Consider the following 21568-nt stretch of genomic DNA (forward strand, 5'->3'; position numbering starts at 1 on the left):
CAGTACAGAACTGGAAGGTGTAGTTACACCTAAAGACAGGATGTAGCAAGGAAACATAAGGATTGGACAGAATTCTGGACACAATGTGTGCTCAGCAAATCCAGGGACTGGATGTCCCAGACAACTAGTGTAACTTTTTTGTGCCTCCCTTGGAGGAATAGCATTATAATAGAGAGGGGTGCATCAGGCTAAAAGATGATACTCTTAGTCCTAGCCATGCTTTGATCACCTAGCCAGATTTTGAGCTTTTCTTCTGTTTCCCTGACAACTTTCTTCCAGAAAGAGGATGTGTTGATTGATTGCTACAAATATCTTACATCCTGGACAGTTGTATTTCAAGTCATGAATTAATAAATTGACATTTGGGTTTATATATCGGGGTCCTGCAAGTTGCTAGACATGTGCCTATTACATGAGAAACTGATATGCTCTGGGAATGCTGGCAACATTTCATTTTCTGAACAAGCACAGCTGAAGAGCAGAGCCATCACTGGCCAGGAGAATGCCCTCTGAAGGGCCTTGCCCAGCTGTCTGGTTGGACTCTCTGCATGTCTTCCCTTTTGCTCATGCCTTCAAACTGCAACAGCATTGCAGGGTGGCCAGCAAGGTCAACCTCATTGCAGAGGATTAGCCTCCGCTATAATTAGTAGCATAGGAGAGACCTTTACGTGTTGAAATTTTGGGGCCACTTCATTCAAAGCAGGCAAAAGTCAAAACACCACCCAGAATCTGAGAGCTGTAGTGAGTCTTCATTTCACAAGTGATGCCAAAGAGTCTCAATGAAGTCAAGTGACTTGTTTATGGTCACATGTTTTTTGGCAAAAACAAGACCCAGGATTCTTGGTTTAAGTCTCAGTTTATTTTCACTGCACCACAGTGGTCCCCAAAGACCATCAAAGTTATCACCATGTTCACAAAAAGCCATCTTTTGCATTCACAGTGATTATTAAGTGAATTAAATTTGAAAATATAGCCTATCCTAGTCTATGTCCTCCATCCACCAAATAGTATAGAAAGTTCTTATTGCATTTCAAAGATAAAATGCTCTAATTTGCAATCAAATTATAATTGCCCTGATGCGTCTTCCACTTTCTTATTATAGTGATGCTAAGACTTCATATAGAATTTCAATATAGATCAAGGGAAATATTAATTTCAATATGTTGTCATCTCAACATGAGTTCTCATTTTTACATGACACACAGCAAGTTCCTGATAATGTAACAGTCAACTGTTAACTTTGTTTATTTATTTTATTTTAAAGAATGTTCTCTTTTTTTAATGTTTATTTTTATATTTGAGAGGAAGTGTGAGTGAGGCAGGGGGAGAAAGAAAGGGGGACAGAGGATCCAAAGCAGGCTCCGCACTGTCAGCACAGAGCTGATTCAGGATTCAAACCCACAAACCAACTGTGAGATCTTGACCTGATCTGAAGTCAGATGCTTAACTGACTGAGCCACCCCGGCCCCTCAAGTGTTAATTTTAGTAGAAGGAGATTATACTGTTTTGCTTCCTGAAGAACTGGTGTGTATCCTCTTATTGGGTAAAGAAAAGTATACAGCCCATAGTATTTTCCCTTTTTGTCCTAACTGATGGGCGATTCAACAGTAAACCTAATGCTCAATCACAGGAATTGTTCTAGACGCGTTTTGGTATACTCGCATGCTCCGGTCTGAGCCAGCCATTCTGGGCTCAAGCTACATTCAGGCAGAGTTGCCTGAGAAGAAACTATGTAGGGATGGTGCAGAGTGGAGAGTCTGGTAATACGTAATCTATGCTACATCTGGGATGAACTAACTAAAATCTTAAAAAAAGTTAAACAGCCAGAAAAGTAGAATAAATAGTGTATCAGACTAGAGAGAGAAACTACAGACAAAAAAATAGGAGTGAAACACGTGTTAGCTAAGATAATGAAATCTAAAGAAGAAAGGAGCTAACAAGGCCAAAAATCCTGTGAATTCAGCATAAGCACTCTTACATCTACCTTGTGTCTTGATTGGTTTCCCACCTTAGGTTCCTAAAGAGTCATCTTCCTTTAGTTTGGCATCTTTGTTACTAATCCATCTAATTGGATATGTTAATTTTGCTTGAAGCCACCTCTATTCCTATAGGAAAGCAAGTAGACATATTCTAAAATATGTGGATGGGCTATCAATGACCTTTCTTTAAAAATATGACTGCTCTTCCCTCTAGGTGGTCATGTGCCTGGAGTGTTCAGGAACAGCAAGAAAGCAAGGGTGGCTGGAGTGGAATAAAGCAGAGAGAAAAATAATAGAGATGGTCCAAGAGTTTGAATAGAAGTTAAAGGTTTCACTGTTATGCTGTGTGAAATGGAAAGCCATTAAAGGGCTATAGGCAGGATATTTATATGATCTGACTTATATTTTAAGAGGATAACTTTGGCTGCTATAAGATAGAGAAATGGGAAACCAGTTAAGAGCCTATATCATTAGTCCAGGAAAATATGTGACAGCTCAAACCTAGGTATTTGTAGATGAAAGAGAGAGAGGAGTCAAAAAAAAGAGAAAAGACAAACTAACTCCAAGACTTTGGGCTCAAGGAATTGCAAGTCTGATCCAAGGAGATGCCTTGGAATGAGATGCTGTGCCAAGGGGTAGGGCATAGAGGATAAGCAGGACATGGTAGCTCTGAGAACTCATAGTCTACAAGAGGAGATGGACAAGAAGAAGGATAATGAGGGGCGCCTGGGTGGCTCAGTCGGTTGAGCAACTGACTTCGGCTCAGGTCATGATCTCACGGTTTGTGAGTTCGAGCCCCGCATCAGGCTCTGTGCTGACAGCTCAGAGCCTGGAGCCTGCTTCGGATTCTGGGTCTCCCTCTCTCTCTGCCCCTCCCCCACTCATGCTCTGTCTGTCTCAGAAATGAATAAAATAAACATTAAAAAAATTAAAGGAGAAGGATATTGATAAAAGCAGGTTCCATTTCTTTTACACTCACTGTTTTTCAGGCACTGAAGGAAATATTCTACAAACACAACATAACTCAGTCCTCCTAATGACTTGATATGGTTGATACAATTAGCCCTAGTTTACTGAAACTCAGCAAAGTAAAACGATTTGCCCAAGATCTCCGAACTGAAAGATAGGCATGTCTGTCTAACTTCAAATGTCTACACTTAACTAAGTATCGTTAAGTCTACCTCTGGCTCAATTTAATCTGAGGAAGCAAGGAGGGCAGGATATATGAAGCATACCCATGAGTACAGGGAGCGGTTTACCTATGACAGAATGACTGCATGATCCCTTTTAATCCATAAAACAAGAAGGATGGATTCGATGATTTCCATGGATCCTCTCGGCCCTAAAAGCCTGTAATTTTAAAACATGGCGATGCTTCTTTTCACTAAAGTGAAGTCATTTTTACTCCTTAAGTTTGAAAAGCATAAAACACAAGTGTCTTATTTACACAAAGCTATTCCAAGCCAGGCTGAATTGAGCCCCATACCTTCTATGTTGCCCATTTTGAAATAGAAAGGGCATTAAGGGTAAAAAAAAAATAGCAGTGAACACAGAAGAGTATATGAAGAAAAGGAAAAGGCACATCAAGGAAGTAAAGGCATTATATAAAATAAGCAAGGAAAATAAAGAGGAGGTTTGGAAAATTGCCATGTTCCAGAAAACTGAAGAATGTTTACATCTTTTATACAGAGACATCTTGATTACTGACTAAAAAATTCAGTGACAACTAAAAAAGTATCCTGCATGTAAACAGAAGCTTTCATTTTCATAGTCTCTCTTGTTCCAAATCCTGGCTTGTAATATCACACCTTCAATTTATCACAATAGCAAAATCATGTGAACATATTTTCACCCAGAGAGGACATAAATCATGTATAGCTGGAAAAAGATAATGCAATACATTTATGTTTGCCTCCAATTTGGGATATGTCTGAGAGATTAAAGCAAAATTTGGCCTAGATTTAAGGAATCATAAAAACAACTTGGGGTTTAATAAGGAAGTAACAAGCAGCGTGTTTTTCTTCATCATCGTCACTAAATTTATAATAGGCTTCCATAATGCATGTGTCTCTGTACCAGTAGGCAGCTAAGGTATATGCCACTCGATTTGGTGACACTGGAGGCAAATGAAGTTACAGGGAAATGATAATAAAGTGTCCCATTAGTGTGAAGAGTAAAGGAAAAGCTCTAAACTGCAGTTTTGAGGCCATGCTTCATGGAACCACAGCGTCACAGTCCAGAAGGAAGTGCTCTCTCTCTCATTTTCTCTCTCTCATTCCATCCTCCTTTAGATGGCTCCATATGATGTCATTATGTAATGCACCTTAAAATTTCATTTTAAGCTTTCTAAAATGTGTAAAACTGAATCTAAGATTATAATGAATCAGTGAAATGTTTAAAGATATAAATAAATTGAAGATTTTACCAAGTATATTAGAATCAGTATTGTTTCTAAATACTTTCTGGGAATCGCTAGGGGAAATGACATTCATTTATCATAATCACTATTATTCTCTTAAACCACATCCTAAATATGAAAACCACAATAGAATGTTCAGAAAACATGAACAGACACCTCACAGAAGAAATTCAAACAACTGACAATAAAACATTTGGTCTTCTCTGAAATTAAATGAAATACAAATGAAAACAACAAAAACATACATGCAGATACACACACACACACACACACACACACATACACACCATACCAAATTATCAATGTGTGTATTGCATTAATGTGTGTGTTTTGACAATAACACTCAGTATTGGTGAAGCCATGGCAAAATAGGTATCCTAACAAGAATTAAGAAAAAAGTTAATTTCTAGAAATCAATTTGAAAATATATAGCTATACATGTTAAAGTGCATAATTTTGACCCAGTAATTTTCCATCTAGAGCTGTATCCTAAGGACATAAATGGAAGCTGGATCTAAAAGATACTCTCCAAAAAAATAAACAAAATTAAATTAAAATTAAAGATATTCTCCAAAGATTTATCATGATTTCATCTTTTAAATTTTTTTTAATATTTACTTTATTTTTGAGAGACAGAGACAGAGAGTGAGCAGGGGAGGGGCAAAGAGAGAGAGAGAGAGAGAGAGAGAGAGAATCCAAAGCAGGCACCAGGCTCCAAGCTGTCAGCACACAAGTCCAAATGCAGGGCTCAAACTCACAAACCACAAAATCATGACCTGAGCCGAAGTCGGACGCTTAACCCACTGAACCACTCAGGCACCCCTATCATGATTTTAGACAAGCTGTCAGTGTCAGTATAAGCATCTAATTCTTCCAATTCTCATATTCCTATAGCATATTTCAAATATACATATCAATGATTCTCAGCATTATTTGTCCATGACAATCTCTTGGGGAACTTGTAAAATCCCTAATGCCAGGGCCATGCTCCACACACTTAAATTAGAATCTCTGTTCTGCATTTTCTTATCCACTGCATCATTGTTCACAACAGTCAAGGTATGGAAACAACCAAAGTGTTCATCTACAGATGAATGGATAAAGAAGATGTGGTGTACATATACAATGGAATACCATTCAGCTATGAGAAAAAAATGAAATTCTGGGGTGCCTGCATGGTTCAGTCAGTTAAGCATCCTACTCTTGATTTTGGCTCAGGTCATGATCTCATGGTTCATGAGACCACCCTTGGGCTTTGTGCTGACAGTGCGGAGCCTGCCTGGGATTGTCTCTCTCTGTCTCTCTCTGTCCCTTCCCCACACATGTGTGCATACACTTGCTCGCTCGCTCTCTCTCAAATAAATTAATTAATTAAAAAAAAAAGAAATTGTGCCACTTCCAACAACATGAATGGACTTTGAGGGCATTATGCTAAGTGAGATAAGTCAAACAGAAAAAAAAATATTGTATGATCTCACTATATGTGGAATCTAAAAAATCCAAACTGATAGAAACAATAGAATGGTGGTTTCCAGGGCCTGTGGGGTGAGGGAAATGGGGAAATGTTGGACAGAGGGCCCAAATTTGGAGTTAGTTATGAGTATGTTCTAATGCATAGCATGGTGACCACACTAAACAATATTGTATTACATATTTGAAAGTTCCTGGGGCGCCTGGGTGGCTCAGTCAGTTAAGCGTCTGACTTCAGCTCAGGTCACGATCTCGCAGTCCGTGAGTTCAAGTCCCGCGTCGGGCTCTGGGCTGATGGCTCAGAGCCTGGAGCCTGCTTCTGATTCTGTGTCTCCCTCTCTCCCTGCCCCTCCCCTGTTCATGCTCTGTCTCTCTCTGTCTCAAAAATAAATGTTAAAAAAAATTAAAAAAAAAAAAAAAAAAAGAAAGTTCCTTAGAGTAGAACTTAAATGTTCTCATCTCAAAAACAAAAAAAAAATTACATGAGTTGATGGAGGTGTTAATTAACCCTATTGTGGTAATCACTTACTATATACATATACATCTATTAATCACCTTGTACACCTTACAATTATACACTGTTTGGGGTGCCTGGGTGGCTCAATCGGTTAAGCCTCTGACTTTGGCTCAAGTCACAATCTTACGGTTCGTGAGTTCGAGCCCCCGCCTCGGGCTCTGTGCTGACAGCTCGGAGCCTGGGGCCTGGTTCAGATTCTGTATTTCCCTTTCTTTCTGCCTCTCCCCTGCTCATGCTCTCGCTCTCTCTTTCTCTCTCTCTTAAAAATTAACATTTAAAAAATAAAAAATTAGTTACATCTCAAAAAAAGTTTGAAAAAATAAATTAGAATCATTATATGAGATGAGGGATGTTAATTAAAAAAAATTTTTTTTTCCACTGGGGGTAGGATCCAGGTGTCAATATTTATTTTATTTATTTTTTATTATTTATTTTTGAGAGAGAGCAGGAGAGGGGCAGAGAGAGAAGGAGGGCAGAGGATCCAAAGAGGGCTCTGCGCTGACAGCAGCTAGCCCCACACAGGGCTGGAACTCACCAACCTTGAGATCGTGACCTAAGTCCAAGTTGGATGCTTAACTGACTGAGTCACCCAGGTGCCCTCGAGTGTCAGTATTTATTAGATCTCCCCAGTGTTGCGGGCAAGATTAAGAAGCAGTTCTCCAAATCTTTGCTCTAAAGAGTGCAAAAAACAGAGTATTAAAAAGGAGTAATGTAGGAGCAATATTTTCTCCCTGGTGAGAATATGCAAACCTCCATTTTAACATTTTTAATTTTGCAATTTTCTTTTTTGTTTCTCCAGCTAATATCCTTTAAAAATCTTCACAGAAAATACTAAATGGACACTTCAGGCCCTGCTAGCAAATCATTCTTGGTGACTTCCAAGCAATGGCTTGGGAAAGTTGTCTCCATTGTGCATTCCTTTTGGACTATATCTCTTATTGGAACACATTAATCTGAATTACATTTGGAGAACATAAATTTAAACTAGATTAATTTTAAGGTCAACAAATGAAAAGTAAACACATACAAAGAGATTTTGGCCAATGGAGGGAATAACTAGGTCCCCAGACTCTACAGCAAAGGAATATGTTTAAAGACTATTCAAGTGTCTTGTATATTTACTAATATAGTATGAAAGCAAACATTAAATATCTGGGGCTGCACATCTACTCAGGGTCAAGGTGGCCCCCAGTGTTCTGTTAAGTAGCCTAAGGAAACATGTTAATCTCTCAGATCACTGTGACAGCATGTGGATCAGTGACTACAGCAGGTATTACCTACATTAATGAGGTCCCAACACACTTGTTTCTGCAATGTGTGCAAGACAGAGAGGCCGTATCCATGTGACGGCCAACTTCACTGACAACTGTCATTGACAGAGGCCAGAAACTTCAAACCAAAATGTTAGGTTCATAACATGATATCCACATGTAACCCCCAAAACTGTTCCATCCAGACATTTATTTATGAATGTTCTCTCCTGTGCTGAAGGAGGTTTCCAAGTCAAACACTTTGTGATTGATTGGAGCAGATTTGACTTTAAAGAATTAAGTGTGCTTGCTTATAATTTCATAAAGTCTCTATAATTCATGTTTTTTTTTTGTCATGGGTGAGAATCACAGTGATCCAGTTCTAATGCAAAAATATTTATCTCAACAGAGTTTGATTAAATAAAGCCAACACATGTCATCCTGAGCTCAGAATTCATATTAACTTTCAAAACCAGAAGAGAAGTGAACAAAAGGCAGAGGAAGAAAATACCATCATCATTTCTGTTGCAAAAGCAAAGCCAGAGTTTCAACTGGGGGCAAAAGTAGGACTTGGCTAGGACGTGGCAGTCCACACCATCCCCGTATCGCTGGGCATAAAGTTAAGTGATACCAGTAGGTTGGCAATGTTTTGGGACTTCATCACTTCAGACTGTTCTAATGTAGAGGATGCGAGAATTACATCAGGGCCTTGGCTAAAACTCCCTGAAATTAACAGAACTTAGGATTGGAAGGTGATCATGTCCAGATAGCAGCTGTGTCTTATATATTTCTGCATCCTCCACGGAAGCAAGTGCAGTGTGTGTACTCAATAAATATCAGGCAGTTGCACACACTTGTGGAATGACCCTCCCACACGGGGCAGACATCCTCTCAACAGCGTCGTTGACAGATGGGCACCTGGCATCTGCTTCCATGCCATCTATTGACAAGTATCTAATGATCTCCTGAGGACGCTCATTCCCTTACTCAGCCCCACTAACGGTTAGAAAGCTCTGTCTTATGTCAAACTGAAACTCGCTTTCATGTAATGGGCCCCCACTGGCCTGAGTTCTGCCCTCTCCAACAACACAAAATGAATCTGTTTAGTCTTCTCTCTGATAGTTCTTTAGCGATCTTAGCAAAAACTAACAGCCCTCTCCCTGTTATGAGATCATCCCAGTCATTACCTTCTGGGCATCATTTAGAATGTTAATATTAATGTGAGTGCTCAGCGGTGCCAAGGATGGAAAATACCATTCCAGACAAAAACTGCGAGTGATGCTATTATACCTTATAATCAGATCCCGCACTGTGAACGCAAGCACGGCAAACTTTTAAACACACGTTAGCTTCCGTGAGGCATATTCAACAATGCGTACCGGGCTTCTTGTGTTGACTCCTTCCAAATTTCATTTCTGAATGAGGAATCCGATCATATCACTTCCTTGCCTAATATTCTTCAATGATTCCCATGACTTTCATTCAATCAACAAAAATTTATTAAGTTCCTATTATGTGCCAGGAACTATGCTATGTCCTGGGGTGCCAGAAATGATCAGGGAAGCACGGTCCCTTCTCTCATCAAGCTTGCAGTCTGTGGAGATGTGTCAGAAAACCATTAAACAACTAAGAAATACAATTTCAGATAAAGAAAACAGGTAAAAACTGATTGGAAATGAAGGTCATGTATTAGTCAGCTCCTCAGGGAAAGCCTGTATGAGGAGGTGAAATTTAAGCTAAGACCTCTTTGATGAAAATGAACAAACCACCATAAAAGTAGCAGCAAACTTGGTTTTGCTCTCTCCCAGGGAGCTTTTTCTCATCTGCAAATGGGAAATGCATTCCCTCAACTCTTCACCCAAATCACTGATTAATAATGTTGCCCAGGACAGGGTCGAGAAGGGAACTCTAGGCACCTAAGAGAGTTTCCTGCTAGGCTGTCTCTTGCAACATCTAATTTCAAGGACTTTGCAAAAGCAAATAATACGCTTTCAAGATTTCAAAAGCAGGGCAGAGTTTGTTCCCTACCACACTCCCATAAACAATAGAGAGGATGGTGCTGCCTGTTCTGGGGTTGTTTTCCTCTCCAGCAAAGCCACCTAGTGAGTAGCAAAGGAACTTTCCAGGAACGCATTTCAATGTGTTGGCACTTGCAGCACCAGCCCCAGCGGGAGGCTCACAGCATGACACCTCAGCCCAATACAATTCAAACTTCCTTTCCCAGAGCAAAGACATAGCCGTCCCTGGACAGCTTGCCTTCCTGGAGAAGGCAATACTGTTGAGTTAGTAGATGAAGCCTGGTAGAAGCCTGTGTCGTACCGTATACATGTCTACAAGAAGGGGCTTGAGGGCAGTGTTCTGGAAAGGGGGCAACTGAAAAATAAAACCTCTATACAATATCACTTTACCTGTCCCTGGTCCTCTGTGACCAGAAAACAAACAAAAGAAAGCCTTATACATCTTCCCTGTGTTCCTCATTTGCAACGTATTATCTCTGAAGAAGATACAATTTTTCCCAGCCCTTACCTTTAGCTAGAAAGACCTCATGTGAATACTCAGCACAAATCCCGCATTTTAGATTACAGTTGCTAACCTGTTAAACACACTCATTCACCCAACCTCTTTATAATCTGCAGGTTTTCATGCTGTGCATCCCCGATATACAGGGTGACTGTTATGATTATGCGAGTTTTACTATGCACAAGTATAGAGAACACCCTTGAAATAAAGTGATTTTAGATTTGCTTAGTCTTTGTGACCATTTCCCAGAAAATGTAAAGTGTTTTGAGGATAAGGACCCTCATTCTAAATGGTACAAAGACACCAGGTGGGTTAGCTGAAGGCCTGCTTCATAATCTCCCATATAAGAAAAGCCTTTCAAACATGAGCTACTCAACGATATTCAGAGCAGCACTGTTTGTAAAAGTGAAAGAAAAAATGTCCATCATCTGGACTATGAATGTCTGTCGGCAGGAAAATGAATAAATAAATGTGGTGTGTTCACATATCCGAATACCACAGATCCATTAAAAAGAATGAATTAAACCTAAAAGTATCAACATGGGTAAGTCTGCAAGAATGTATCGTTGAAAACGGGTATGTATGGAGGGACACCATTTATGTGAATGTTGTAACACACAAAACCACATATACAAATAGATTATGGATCCATATATTTGTAGCAAGACGCATATCTAATACACAAGTGGACACACATCAACTTCAGGTTCAGGATCACCCCAGGTGAGGGAGGGGGCCTTGGACAGGAGATTCGGACAGGAAGAGTACAAAGGAATTCCACCATGGTCACTTTCACTTATTTATTTACCTATTTATTTTCTAATGTAAAATATATGTGGCAAAATACGAACATTTGTTAAATCTGGGTCACAGTTATGCGGGAACCTGTATCTTTCTGTATGTTTGAAATAACATAAGTGAAAGAGCAAGGCTTAGGTTAAGTTTCATTTCCCCAGAGGAGCTGTTCTGTTGCTTCCCCTCTGACAATGAGATCCTTATTATTCAGCGGCTTTCCAATTTTTTCTTTTTTTAGCAACAGTCTTCCTTTCAAATGAAAATTTTTACGGGTTCCTAATACATACAACCAATAAAAGCTGAGGTGCCCTGGAGCCCCACTTCCTCACCTTACCTCCATGCAAACTAACAGTCCCCAAAGAGATCTCTGTGCAACCCGGGGCTCCACACAGCTCGATTTCAAACCACAGATGTAACTAATGGGGAATCCCTTTGGACCTGGTCTCCTGGACCCTACAAGCCAGTTTCCAAGCTTTGTGTCAACGATCCATGGTCAGAATGTTTGCATTCTCTCTTTGCCCTCCTTCTTCGGCCTCACTAGCTGGTAACCATGTCTTTTTATCTAGAGCCTGAAATCTTCAATAATCGACAAAAATTAATACTTCTCAACAAGTTGAAACTGGCATTTCTTAACCATCCACCCTACCATTATTCTCAATCACAGATTTAACAGCGCTTGTGTTAAAGTAAATATATGTGTGTGTGTGTGTGTGTGTGTGTGTGCACATTTTAAATAGTAACACAAAAAAGAAGATAATTTCTTTTCAAGAAGCAAACCTCCCTTAAATAAAAGGAAAGCAAGAAATGACTTGGGGTGAATGCAATTACACATGTTTGTAAGAGAATACAGTATTAGGAATGTCAAAAGTCAGAAAAATAAGATACATCAAATAAAGACCCTTGAACCACTGACCAACACAAATATTTAATATGACATTTCCGTGACTAATGTTGCATCAGTACAGAAAACTAGTAAACATATTTAAACTTCAATTTTGTGAATGTTCTTATGCTTTAGCATTATATTTGTATTTTAGTATATGTGCTGGTGAAGCAAGCACAGCATTATATTTATATTAACATACATCCATTTGTTCTGCCAGGTGGTCTTACACTACTACACTTAGGGAAATGTCACATTTTGTTAAAGAAGCCTATTCAATGAAACATTCCAATTGACCATTCTGAGATACCAAAGTTCAAACTCACGGTTCCCAACAGATTCAAAATAGCCCTATAATGCAAATACGGTTTGTCAAACACGAAAATGTTTGTGGTAGCTAAATAGATACAAGTTTGGTATAGATAAGAAACAGTGACGGTGATAGCATTGAGTTGCTGGCTTTTAAAAAATGTCTATGTAATGAGAATAGAAACTACTTTGGGAAGAAACAGTAGTAACACGGAGCTTACCTCATGGACTGAATGACAGCTACCTAGTGAGCTGAGTCTCAGAGAGATCCCAGGATTAGAGTACAATGCTAAATGTTGCTGTCTGGCAATGCACCCGGGCTTCCTCTCCTCAGCTAGCGCCCACCCGGACATCACATGGCAGAGTTCTACATTGCGACGGGAGCACCCTCACCAAGGCACCCTGCCTTCGCACCAGGACCGAGCACTGTGTGGTCCTGGAAAGCAAAATAAAACCTTCACCAGCTTGTTTCCCCTTGGCCTTGCTCTCCCTTTAAAGGAAACAATCCCCCTCCATCTACTGTCACTGTTGCACTCGTGGAGTAAGTACTGAGGATGGCAGCTGGGATGTGAAGGGCATTGTGGAAGAGAGACTCTCATGTGGAAGAGGGATTTCAGGGCAAGGCAGGGATTTAAAGGCAGGCAGAACAGGGCCAGAGGAAAACCAATGTATACTACTATGTCCTATGGTGATCAATTAAATGACTAAAATCAATCTGCTTGCCTGAGAATGAATACCTTGTTAACTGAGCTCACAAAGGGACGAGAATAGTGGTAATTTTTTGAAGAGACTACTTTTAACACAAGCCAGCTGTCAAGCCATCTTTTAAAGCAGCATACGACCTTACGTGGGGTGGGGGGTGGGGAGATGAGGGGAGGAGAACGTGGGAAGTTCAAAGGACCACAGAAATGATAAAATGCATGGTGAAGTTTTCATCAGGAAGGTTATATAGCCTAAGAAGCCCAATGAAAATAAGTCTAAAACATGATTGAATAAGAGTAAAGGTTGATGAAACACCAAGATAGATTGATTACTGATGTCAGCTGCGATGTCCATCTCTAGCAATCCATAGGAAAAGAACAGACAACCCTCAGGGCTAGATTTAGTTACTCATCTGCACAAAATCAGATGGGATGACCACCATTATGACCTTGTGATAAAAAAGCATGCAAACAGGGCCTTGTATACAGTATCATTTCAGGATATTTAAGGATTAGGTCTAGAATTTCCAACAGGTAATAAGTCAACACATTGGGCCTGAGAATGGATATAAGACCAGTGTGAAGTGAATCCATCCAGCAAATGCCCAGTTTATCTGCAGGGCAGAATTTGAGTTCCAACAATGTACAATACGCTCTTTATTAGCCTGACAGTCAGGAAGTGGAGTGCTTCAGCTAATCAAATATTTCTTGTTAATTGTTACCACATGCAGAAGGATTACAAATTTTTAAAGAATGAGAATAAATTAAAATACACTTAACACTGAAACTAAACTGATTATAATTTAATCTTTCTCTAATTATTCAGAATGCATTTCAGGGTCATCAGAGAAGCATAAATTATCAATGCTTGATGACTGATCAGGAAGTCACAGTTTTTTGAAAATCCTGGTTAATAGATGCTGGGTAACAAAGAATTCACTGCAACAGTTATCATTTGGGGGATTTATGTGCTAGGCATTTTGCTAGGATATGAAGTATGTCATTAATCCTCACCAAAAATAAAATTTCACAAATGATGAACTGATATTCAGAGTCCAGAATAACTTGTCCAAGGCCACACAACACAAACGGGTATCAGAGCCAGGCTTTGAATGCAGAACTATCTGTCTTTAAAGAATATGTTCGTTCACTACATCAAGCAAATCCTTGTTGTGTAAAACTATTCATAAAATGTGCTGTCTGTACAAAACTTACACACAATGGGTCATGCTGTTTATTCTTCCAGGAATGCTGAAGGGTTTTTCTTACCCAGTCTTGAGATTCCTATCATGTATTCATGAGGGCAGGAAACTGTGGCCATGAAATATTTTTGAAGTTTCTTTTTAAATGAATGGCCAACTGCTCCTTCATAGGACCCACAACATAGACTGAACATCTTTGGAAGAAACATGTTTTAAGACACTAAACCAGTGTGGCCTCAAGCACAAAACAAAATGATTTACCAATAAAGGTGTACACACTTAATATATACACTCATATACTCAAATTTTATACAGCGATTTAATTTTTGTGCTATTTTGCTTATTTTTTTAATGTTCATTTATTTATTTTGAGAGAGAGAGTGCATGAGCAGGAGAACAGCCAAGAGAGAAGGAGGAAGAGAGAGAGAAAGAATCTCAAGCAGGCTCTGCACTGTCAGCACAGAGCCCGATGCAGGGGGGCTCAAACTCACAAACGGTGAGATCATGACCTGTGCCGAAATGAAGCATTGGACACTTCACCGACTAAGCCACCCAGACACCCTTATTTTGCTTATTTTTAACTATAAAACATATCAGACTTGAAATTACTCATGAAACAATGTGGCTCTTTAAAATTATTTGACTTTAGGCTGGGTTTAAATCCATTGAAGAAATGAGTTCTACCTGTTAAGGGAGGAAAAAAGTTATTTCATCAACAGATATGATACATCCTCCTTCCCATTATCTATGTTTAGTCCCAAACTCATTCATGTTTTCACTTGAAACATTTGTGGCTTTCTGTTCACCTTCCCTCACCAGCGCCAATTAAAATTCTTCAAGGTTCAAATGGCTTTTCTTCCTCCACCCATAATGGTTTCACTTATCTCTAAAGCAGGCAGTGATTCCTATAATGGAATTTCACAAACAAGGGGGGACATGTGGCTGAACTTTAGAATGGTACAAAATAATCTCAGGCCATGATACTGTTTCATTAGCTAATCTCACTCACACACAGGAGACTTTGCTGTTGCTGAGATGACCCTATTCAAGGAGACAAGCCTCCCTCCCTCTCCTCTGCACATAGCGTTTCCAGATAAGCCCTAAGAATTTCTGTCTATTCCAAAATGAACTATTTTCATCTCCAGCAGCAAGCTGATATTTTCATTGTATTAAAGAAAAAGCTACCTTAACGGTAACTTGGGGTAAAAGGAACCCTGACTGTGCTCAAACGCTCCAATCAGAGAAAGAGACTTCCAGATATGAAGCTTCTCCACAGAAATATGGTGGGAAGGTAATTCTGAAAAGGCTGCAACTTGATTCCTCTTTCTAAGTCGGGATCTTGCCCAGACACAAAAGTTTCACACTCAAGTCAAATCTAAGGAAAGTGAAAATCACTGCACTTCGTAACTGAATTAAACTTCATTTAAGGTGGAGCTTGGAAAACGTACTCAACTGGCTTAAAACTTGATCGATTAGGTGGGGCTTGCCATGATCATATTTTGAAAGGTGATTCTACTACTCATGATTGTAACTTCCGTGGACTTGTTCAGCTGGGGATTTTACTCTTAGTCTTTGGACTGTTTGTTCGTTCTATTTCCTCCCTGAGATTTTATGTTCTCCATAGTAATTCTGTTAAACTTGAATCTGAGGTGACCCTTCTGACTCTGAACTCCAAGGGATTACTTTCTCACGGGAAGAAAAGTGAGGCTCATTTTTGATATGAGTGAATAGAAGAGGAAACACCCAGATTGAAGGTCAAGAAAATGTTACCTGGAACCTGAGTCAATATCAATAGGAACAGTTCATTGAAAACCAAAGTGTTATTTTATGCCCAGCTAAGAAAGGTGTTCACATTGCAAATTAAGTAGCTGAATGAGAAGAATGAAGAAAGCTTAAAAAAAAGATATCAATTATAATTCCTTAGACTTTATTTTATAACCTAAGAAATTATCGAGAGTTCTAATAAAATATGATCCTTGACATACCTGCCTAGAAAGGATATTTATAGGGTCGCAAAATTCTTAAACTGGAAGGATCCCAAAAGAACAGCTAGTTCAATACTTTTTTTTTTTAATTTAAAAAAAAATGTTTATTGTTTCTGAGAAAGAGACAGAGCATGAGCAGGGTAGGGGCAGAGAGAGAGGGAGACACAGAATCCGAAGCAGGCTCCAGGCTCTGAGCTGTCAGCACAGAGCCCGACGTGGGGCTCAAACTCACGAATCATGAGATCATGACCTGAGTTGAGGTCGGAGGCTTAACCAACTGTGCCTCCCAGGCACCCCAACACTTTTCTTTTTCTAATGAAGAAATTGAAGCACAGAGGGGTTAAGTGTATTTAAATATGTTAAAAACTGTCAACATATATTTCAATTATTGTCACAGCAAAACCAAGTTTAATATCAGAAGAGTATAAATAAATAACACCTATGCATAATACCAAAGCATGAAAACTATTTTCATAACAGCAAAAACAACCTACTATCTCTTTAAAAGAGCAAAACGGTGGCATAAATGTAATATTTTCTTAAAATTCGCAGGAATAATTCAGTTTTCCCGCTAATCTAGACTCAATTTCCTAATCAACCATTATGCTTTTACTGACCAGCTACTGAATGCTAAGTATGTAACTCAAAACTCCAAAATTTAATTCTGGTAAGAATTTTGACATTAAAAAATGGTAAATAAAATCTTTGTACACACTGTTCCTGCCTATGAGTGCTTGTACCTTTTAATAACTTTCATTTCTTCTGAAGATGGTTTTCTTCCTTACTCCAAGGATTATAATGGTATTGTCTTTAAGAATCAAAGTGTCTCTCAACTCCCATCTATTCAACTGTCTTATTCAACAAGTGCTTAATTGAAAGAAGGGCTGTGGTTGTGTAAGGAGCCCATGAACCAGTTATGGCACCAATTTTTAATGTTTTTGTTCATAATATTGCTGATTTTCTTCTACACAGCTATTTTTCTTCTTGCTATTGAAAAAATAATATAGGATGTAGTTAACTAGTTATTAACCCAATCTGGGAAAGTGGGCAGAAACAATATTTATCGTACTATACAGCAATTGACCATTATACCATGTCAAAGTTATAAGTAGGTAAGATAAGACCACCGAGAGGAAGGCTATAAAACTGGTGAGCTTAGCCCTGCTTAAGGTATAATTACCAACACTGCAAATCCAGACACTCATTTCTTTAGTGCACCCAGAGTCAGTCCCCACTGAAGACCTTCATCTACATAACATAATGTCCATGTATTAATTTATGATGGGGACTATTTTTTTTCCAAGCACTGGGAAACTCATGTAAAGTTTCCTGAGTAGCAAGGGCTAATACCTGGCCATCCGCTTCTCCCTACTCTTTTCATGAGCCCACAGGTGTCCAATAGAATCTGTATTAACACCATTATCCAGGCAACCCCTGCCAATCCCACTAAGATAAATTTTACAAGCCTTGTTCCACAGCAGTGCCTTTTCATTCTCTAGATAACTAAGCGCCCAGGTAGTAATCAAGTTATTTTGGAGATCAGGAAATAAGAGCTAATATAAGCAGCTGCTTGAGGACCACTTCACCATGGCCCAGTGGAAAACTTGAGAAGTTCACCTTCTCTCAATTCCAAAAGCTCTCTCATCAACTGAATATTCTAGCATCGCTCTCTCCTGAAACAGGTTTTAAAAAAAATCATTACCTCTTCAAACCCATGTTGCTTTATCATATGGTAGCTCTATTCGTAATTTTTGGAGGTACCTCCATACTGTTTTCCGTAATAGCTGAACCAACTTATGTTCCTGTTAACAGTGTACAAGGGTTCCCTTATTTCCACATCCTTGCCAACACTTATCTCTTGTCTTCTTGATGATAGCCAAGAGATATATGCACTCCTATGTTTATTGCAGCATTATTCACAATAACCAAAGATACGGACACAATCTAAGTGCCCACCAACAGATGAATGCATAAAGAGGTTGTGGTGTGTGTGTGTGTGTGAGCGTGCATACACAATGAAATATTATTCTGCCATGAGAAAAAGGCAAAAGTTGCCATCTGCGACAACAGGGATGGAACTTGAGGGCCGTATGCTAAGTGAAATCAATCAGACAGAGAAAGATAACTACTCATAAAAAACCAATGGAATGGTGGTCACCATTGGCTGGGGGGGGTGAGGGAATTGGGAATAAGTTGTTTAAAGGTACAAACTGGAAACTAATAATAAATAAATTCTGGAGAGCTAATAAGGCACATCATAGTGATTGTGGTTAACTATATTGTATTATAAACTTCAAAGCTGCTAAGAAACTAGATCTTAATTGTCCCCACCACAAAAAAAGAAATAATAATTATGTAACATAATAGCTAACACTATGGTGGTTATCTTATTGCAAAATTTAAATATATCCAATTAGTGTGTTGTACATTTTAAACTTACAAAATGTTATGTGTCAAATATATTTCATTTAAAAATCATTATCAAATCCTTCCTCTTTTTTTTTCACCTTTTTCAAGATTCCATTGAGTCTACTCTTCATATTGGAAAAATTGATTTTCTCCAGGTAAATTTTTCTTTAATTATTTTACAGGTCTCCTTTATAGTCATAAAAATAAAACTGGGCTTCTGTTTGCTGCTACCTTGCACAAAAACTAGTGGACAGATTGACATAAAAAAATGGAGAGGGTAAGTGTGAAATCATCTTAAATGTTTTTTTTAAGTCTTTATAGAAGTCTTAAAATTCACCTGGCCTTAAGTAGTGGGGATCCTTAAGTAATCATACCCCCAGAGCAGTTGGAACTGAATTAAAAAGGAGTGCAGGGGCGCCTGGGTAGCTCAGTCAATTAAGCGTCTGACTTTAGCTCAGGTCAAGATCTCACAGCTAGTGAGTTCGAACCACGTGTGGGGCTCTGTGCTGACACCTTGGAGCCTGAAGCCTGCTTCGGATTCTGTTTCTCCATCTCTCTCTGTCTCTCCCCCGTTCGTGTTCTGTCTCTCTTTCTCTCTCTAGGGGAAAAAAAAAAAAAGGAGCGCAAAGTAATATCCATCTGTAGGGGTACAGCATACGTACAGAATGCAACTGAAGGGGACGGTGAAGAAGAACTTTGCACATTCTTTGCACGAGGGCAGATTCTCTGATGTGTGATTGAGCTGCTTCTCACATGGGCGACTCCAAGAAACCTACTGCCGTGGAGCAGATGTACCAGGTTCTATGTTTCTACGAGAGTGTGTGTGATACATGGTGTAGATCTCTAATCCTATCAATATGTGCGGCATCCAGATAAGCCTGGCGAAGTAGTCTAACAACCACCGATGTGTGTGTGTGTGTGTGCGTGTATGTGTGGGTGACTGTGAGCATCACCAAGCTCTATACCAGTCCTGCGGTCACAGCACACGTTCTCGAAAACCCCTAAACTGATCACACCATCATAGCAGTTGAGAAATGTGCAGGAAAATAAAACCGCAGAACCTGGGAATTGCAGATGAAAGCAAGTGGATAAGGAACACCAATTCCGTTTCTTTGCAATGGAGAATACTGAGGTCCAGATTATGGATTTGGGGCCAGAGTGACAGATGTCCTTAAAAGTAAGGTAAATATATCAATATGAGAAAATATCTAATATTTTAAGGTATTCAAAGCATACAGAGACAGAAATCATCTCATTTTATTACACAGCTGACTTTGGGTTGGCAGAATAGTAATTAGCATTAGTCCCATTTAACAGGTGAGAAACATGACATTCAGAGTCCTGCTGACATTCAGAGCTGAGCTGCAGGCACACCACAAGAACACAGGACTTAGTCTGTCTTTACTCTCCAAGACCCGCACAGACTTTTTACTCTCTTGTGCTTTCTGTGGAGAATAGAAGGCAAAGGTAAGTGTGCCACTACAGAGAAGTAGGGGAGAAGGTAACAGGGAAAGGTCATTTGGCATGTCTCTGTTTCAGGTAAACTCTGGCTGTCTGAGTTTGTATGTGGTCTGAGTATGAAGGCTGATGGAACACAAACGTACTGGAAATTGTTTTCTTCGTAACTTTTCATATTCCACAAGTCTGCACCCTAGCATACGCTAACAATTCTTGCGCACAGCCTTCAACTCCTGTTCTTTCTTCTCTATTCTGACCTTGACTAGCTGTCATCCAGTTCAGCCAGGAGCAACGATACCAAGCGAATCTGATATCCGACCACACATGTTTCCAAAACTGTGAGCTCTCTGTGAGCGACGGGAGGAACTGCTTCATCGGGACTAATTGCCAAAGGTTTACTTTGAGAAGCAATAAAGCAGTAGATAGGGAGTGGAAATCTATATGCAGGTACTTGGGTTTCTATTCTGAGCTTGCAATGGATTTTTAATTGGTTAGTTTTGCTAAAAGGTCAATGTATTAACCTTTGAGATCTTTCCTTAATTCTTAAGATTTCTTAAATGCACATTTAGAAACACACAGGTGCTTAACACATTTTGTCCAGTTAAACGGGCCTCTGTGATCTGAAATTGACATAGGCAGGTGGCTGCCAGATCTGCACTACTTCGGGAAATGGATGTATTTCTCCTTTACTGGCTCTCCGTGGGAAGGAGAGGAGGAGAGGGGAGGGAGTATGCTGACAGACAACAGCGGGGTGATTCTGTGCTCAGCATCTTGTCTTGGTGGTATACCCAAGCTGCAAGATTTATAACCTTCTTGTTACAATGCATCAGCTTCAACACTTTCAGTGAAGTCTTCAATAACTTCGATGACATCTTGCTGAGGGGTTTTGTCATTAAAAGCCTAAAGCTGGTCATTAACAAACCTTCTCTGCAATCATCTACTGCTGTGCTAACTCAGGCATGGATCCGACTGGAAAGTTGGGCTGGCTCAGAAACTTTCCAGAAGTCTGCTTTTTTTTTTTTTTTTCCCTCTCTATGGGGTATATTTCTTTAGGGAAAGAAAATACAGTTCTCAATTATTTAATCATTTATTTCTCATTACCCATTGGCTAACTCTTCTCTGACAGACACAACCAAATTCAACAAATGTATACAACACCTACTACATGACAGAAATGGTAGTCAGGGCTGAAGATATAACCATGAAAAAGACACGGCTCCAGTCTCAGGGAGTTCATGGCCCCCTTCAAAAATTAGCCATCATTTACAGAATCCTTTGTAATGGGCCAGACTCTGTATTTAGGCTTTAAAGGCACTACCCTGTTCATTTTGCAGATGTGCTTATTAGCCCCGTTTTAAGGATTAGATAGCTGAGGTGTTGTCTGCTTATGAATTTTCCCCAAATTATTGATTGAGCATGTGGGTGGCAGAACCAGGTTTCGAACCCATGTCCTGCCTGAGTCCCAACAAGTTCATGGACTCCAAACAACAGGATCTGGGCCAAGAAGAAGGCAAAGGCCATGGCATTCCAGGCTGAGGGAAAGATCATGGGCCACGCAAGAGGCAGGCAGGCACATGCTGGGCACATGCTCAGGCACGTGATGAACAGGCAGAACACAGACTCAAATCCCCTTTCAGGAGAACTGAGGTCACGGCTGGAGTATTACTTACT

The 21568-nt window shown here is 39.6% G+C and overlaps 1 protein-coding gene across 4 annotated transcripts in view; it reads right to left on the minus strand.

Annotated features, from left to right (window-relative positions):
* LOC102959330 (cytosolic beta-glucosidase) overlaps positions 1–21568 on the minus strand; it is a 131832-nt gene that overhangs the window by 59972 nt on the left and 50292 nt on the right. Inside the window, exon 5 of one of the 4 annotated variants that reach the window (XM_042984851.1) lies at positions 19713–19884. The exons of the other annotated variants lie outside the window; for them this stretch is intronic. Within the exon in view, the coding sequence (XP_042840785.1) occupies positions 19868–19884 (17 nt within the window). The 3' untranslated portion in view covers positions 19713–19867. Of the gene's footprint in view, positions 1–19712; positions 19885–21568 lie in introns of those variants that run through there. 4 annotated transcript variants of the gene reach the window in all.

Source organism: Panthera tigris, chromosome B1, assembly GCF_018350195.1.
Source record: "Panthera tigris isolate Pti1 chromosome B1, P.tigris_Pti1_mat1.1, whole genome shotgun sequence".
NCBI classification, from domain to species: Eukaryota; Metazoa; Chordata; class Mammalia; order Carnivora; family Felidae; genus Panthera; species Panthera tigris.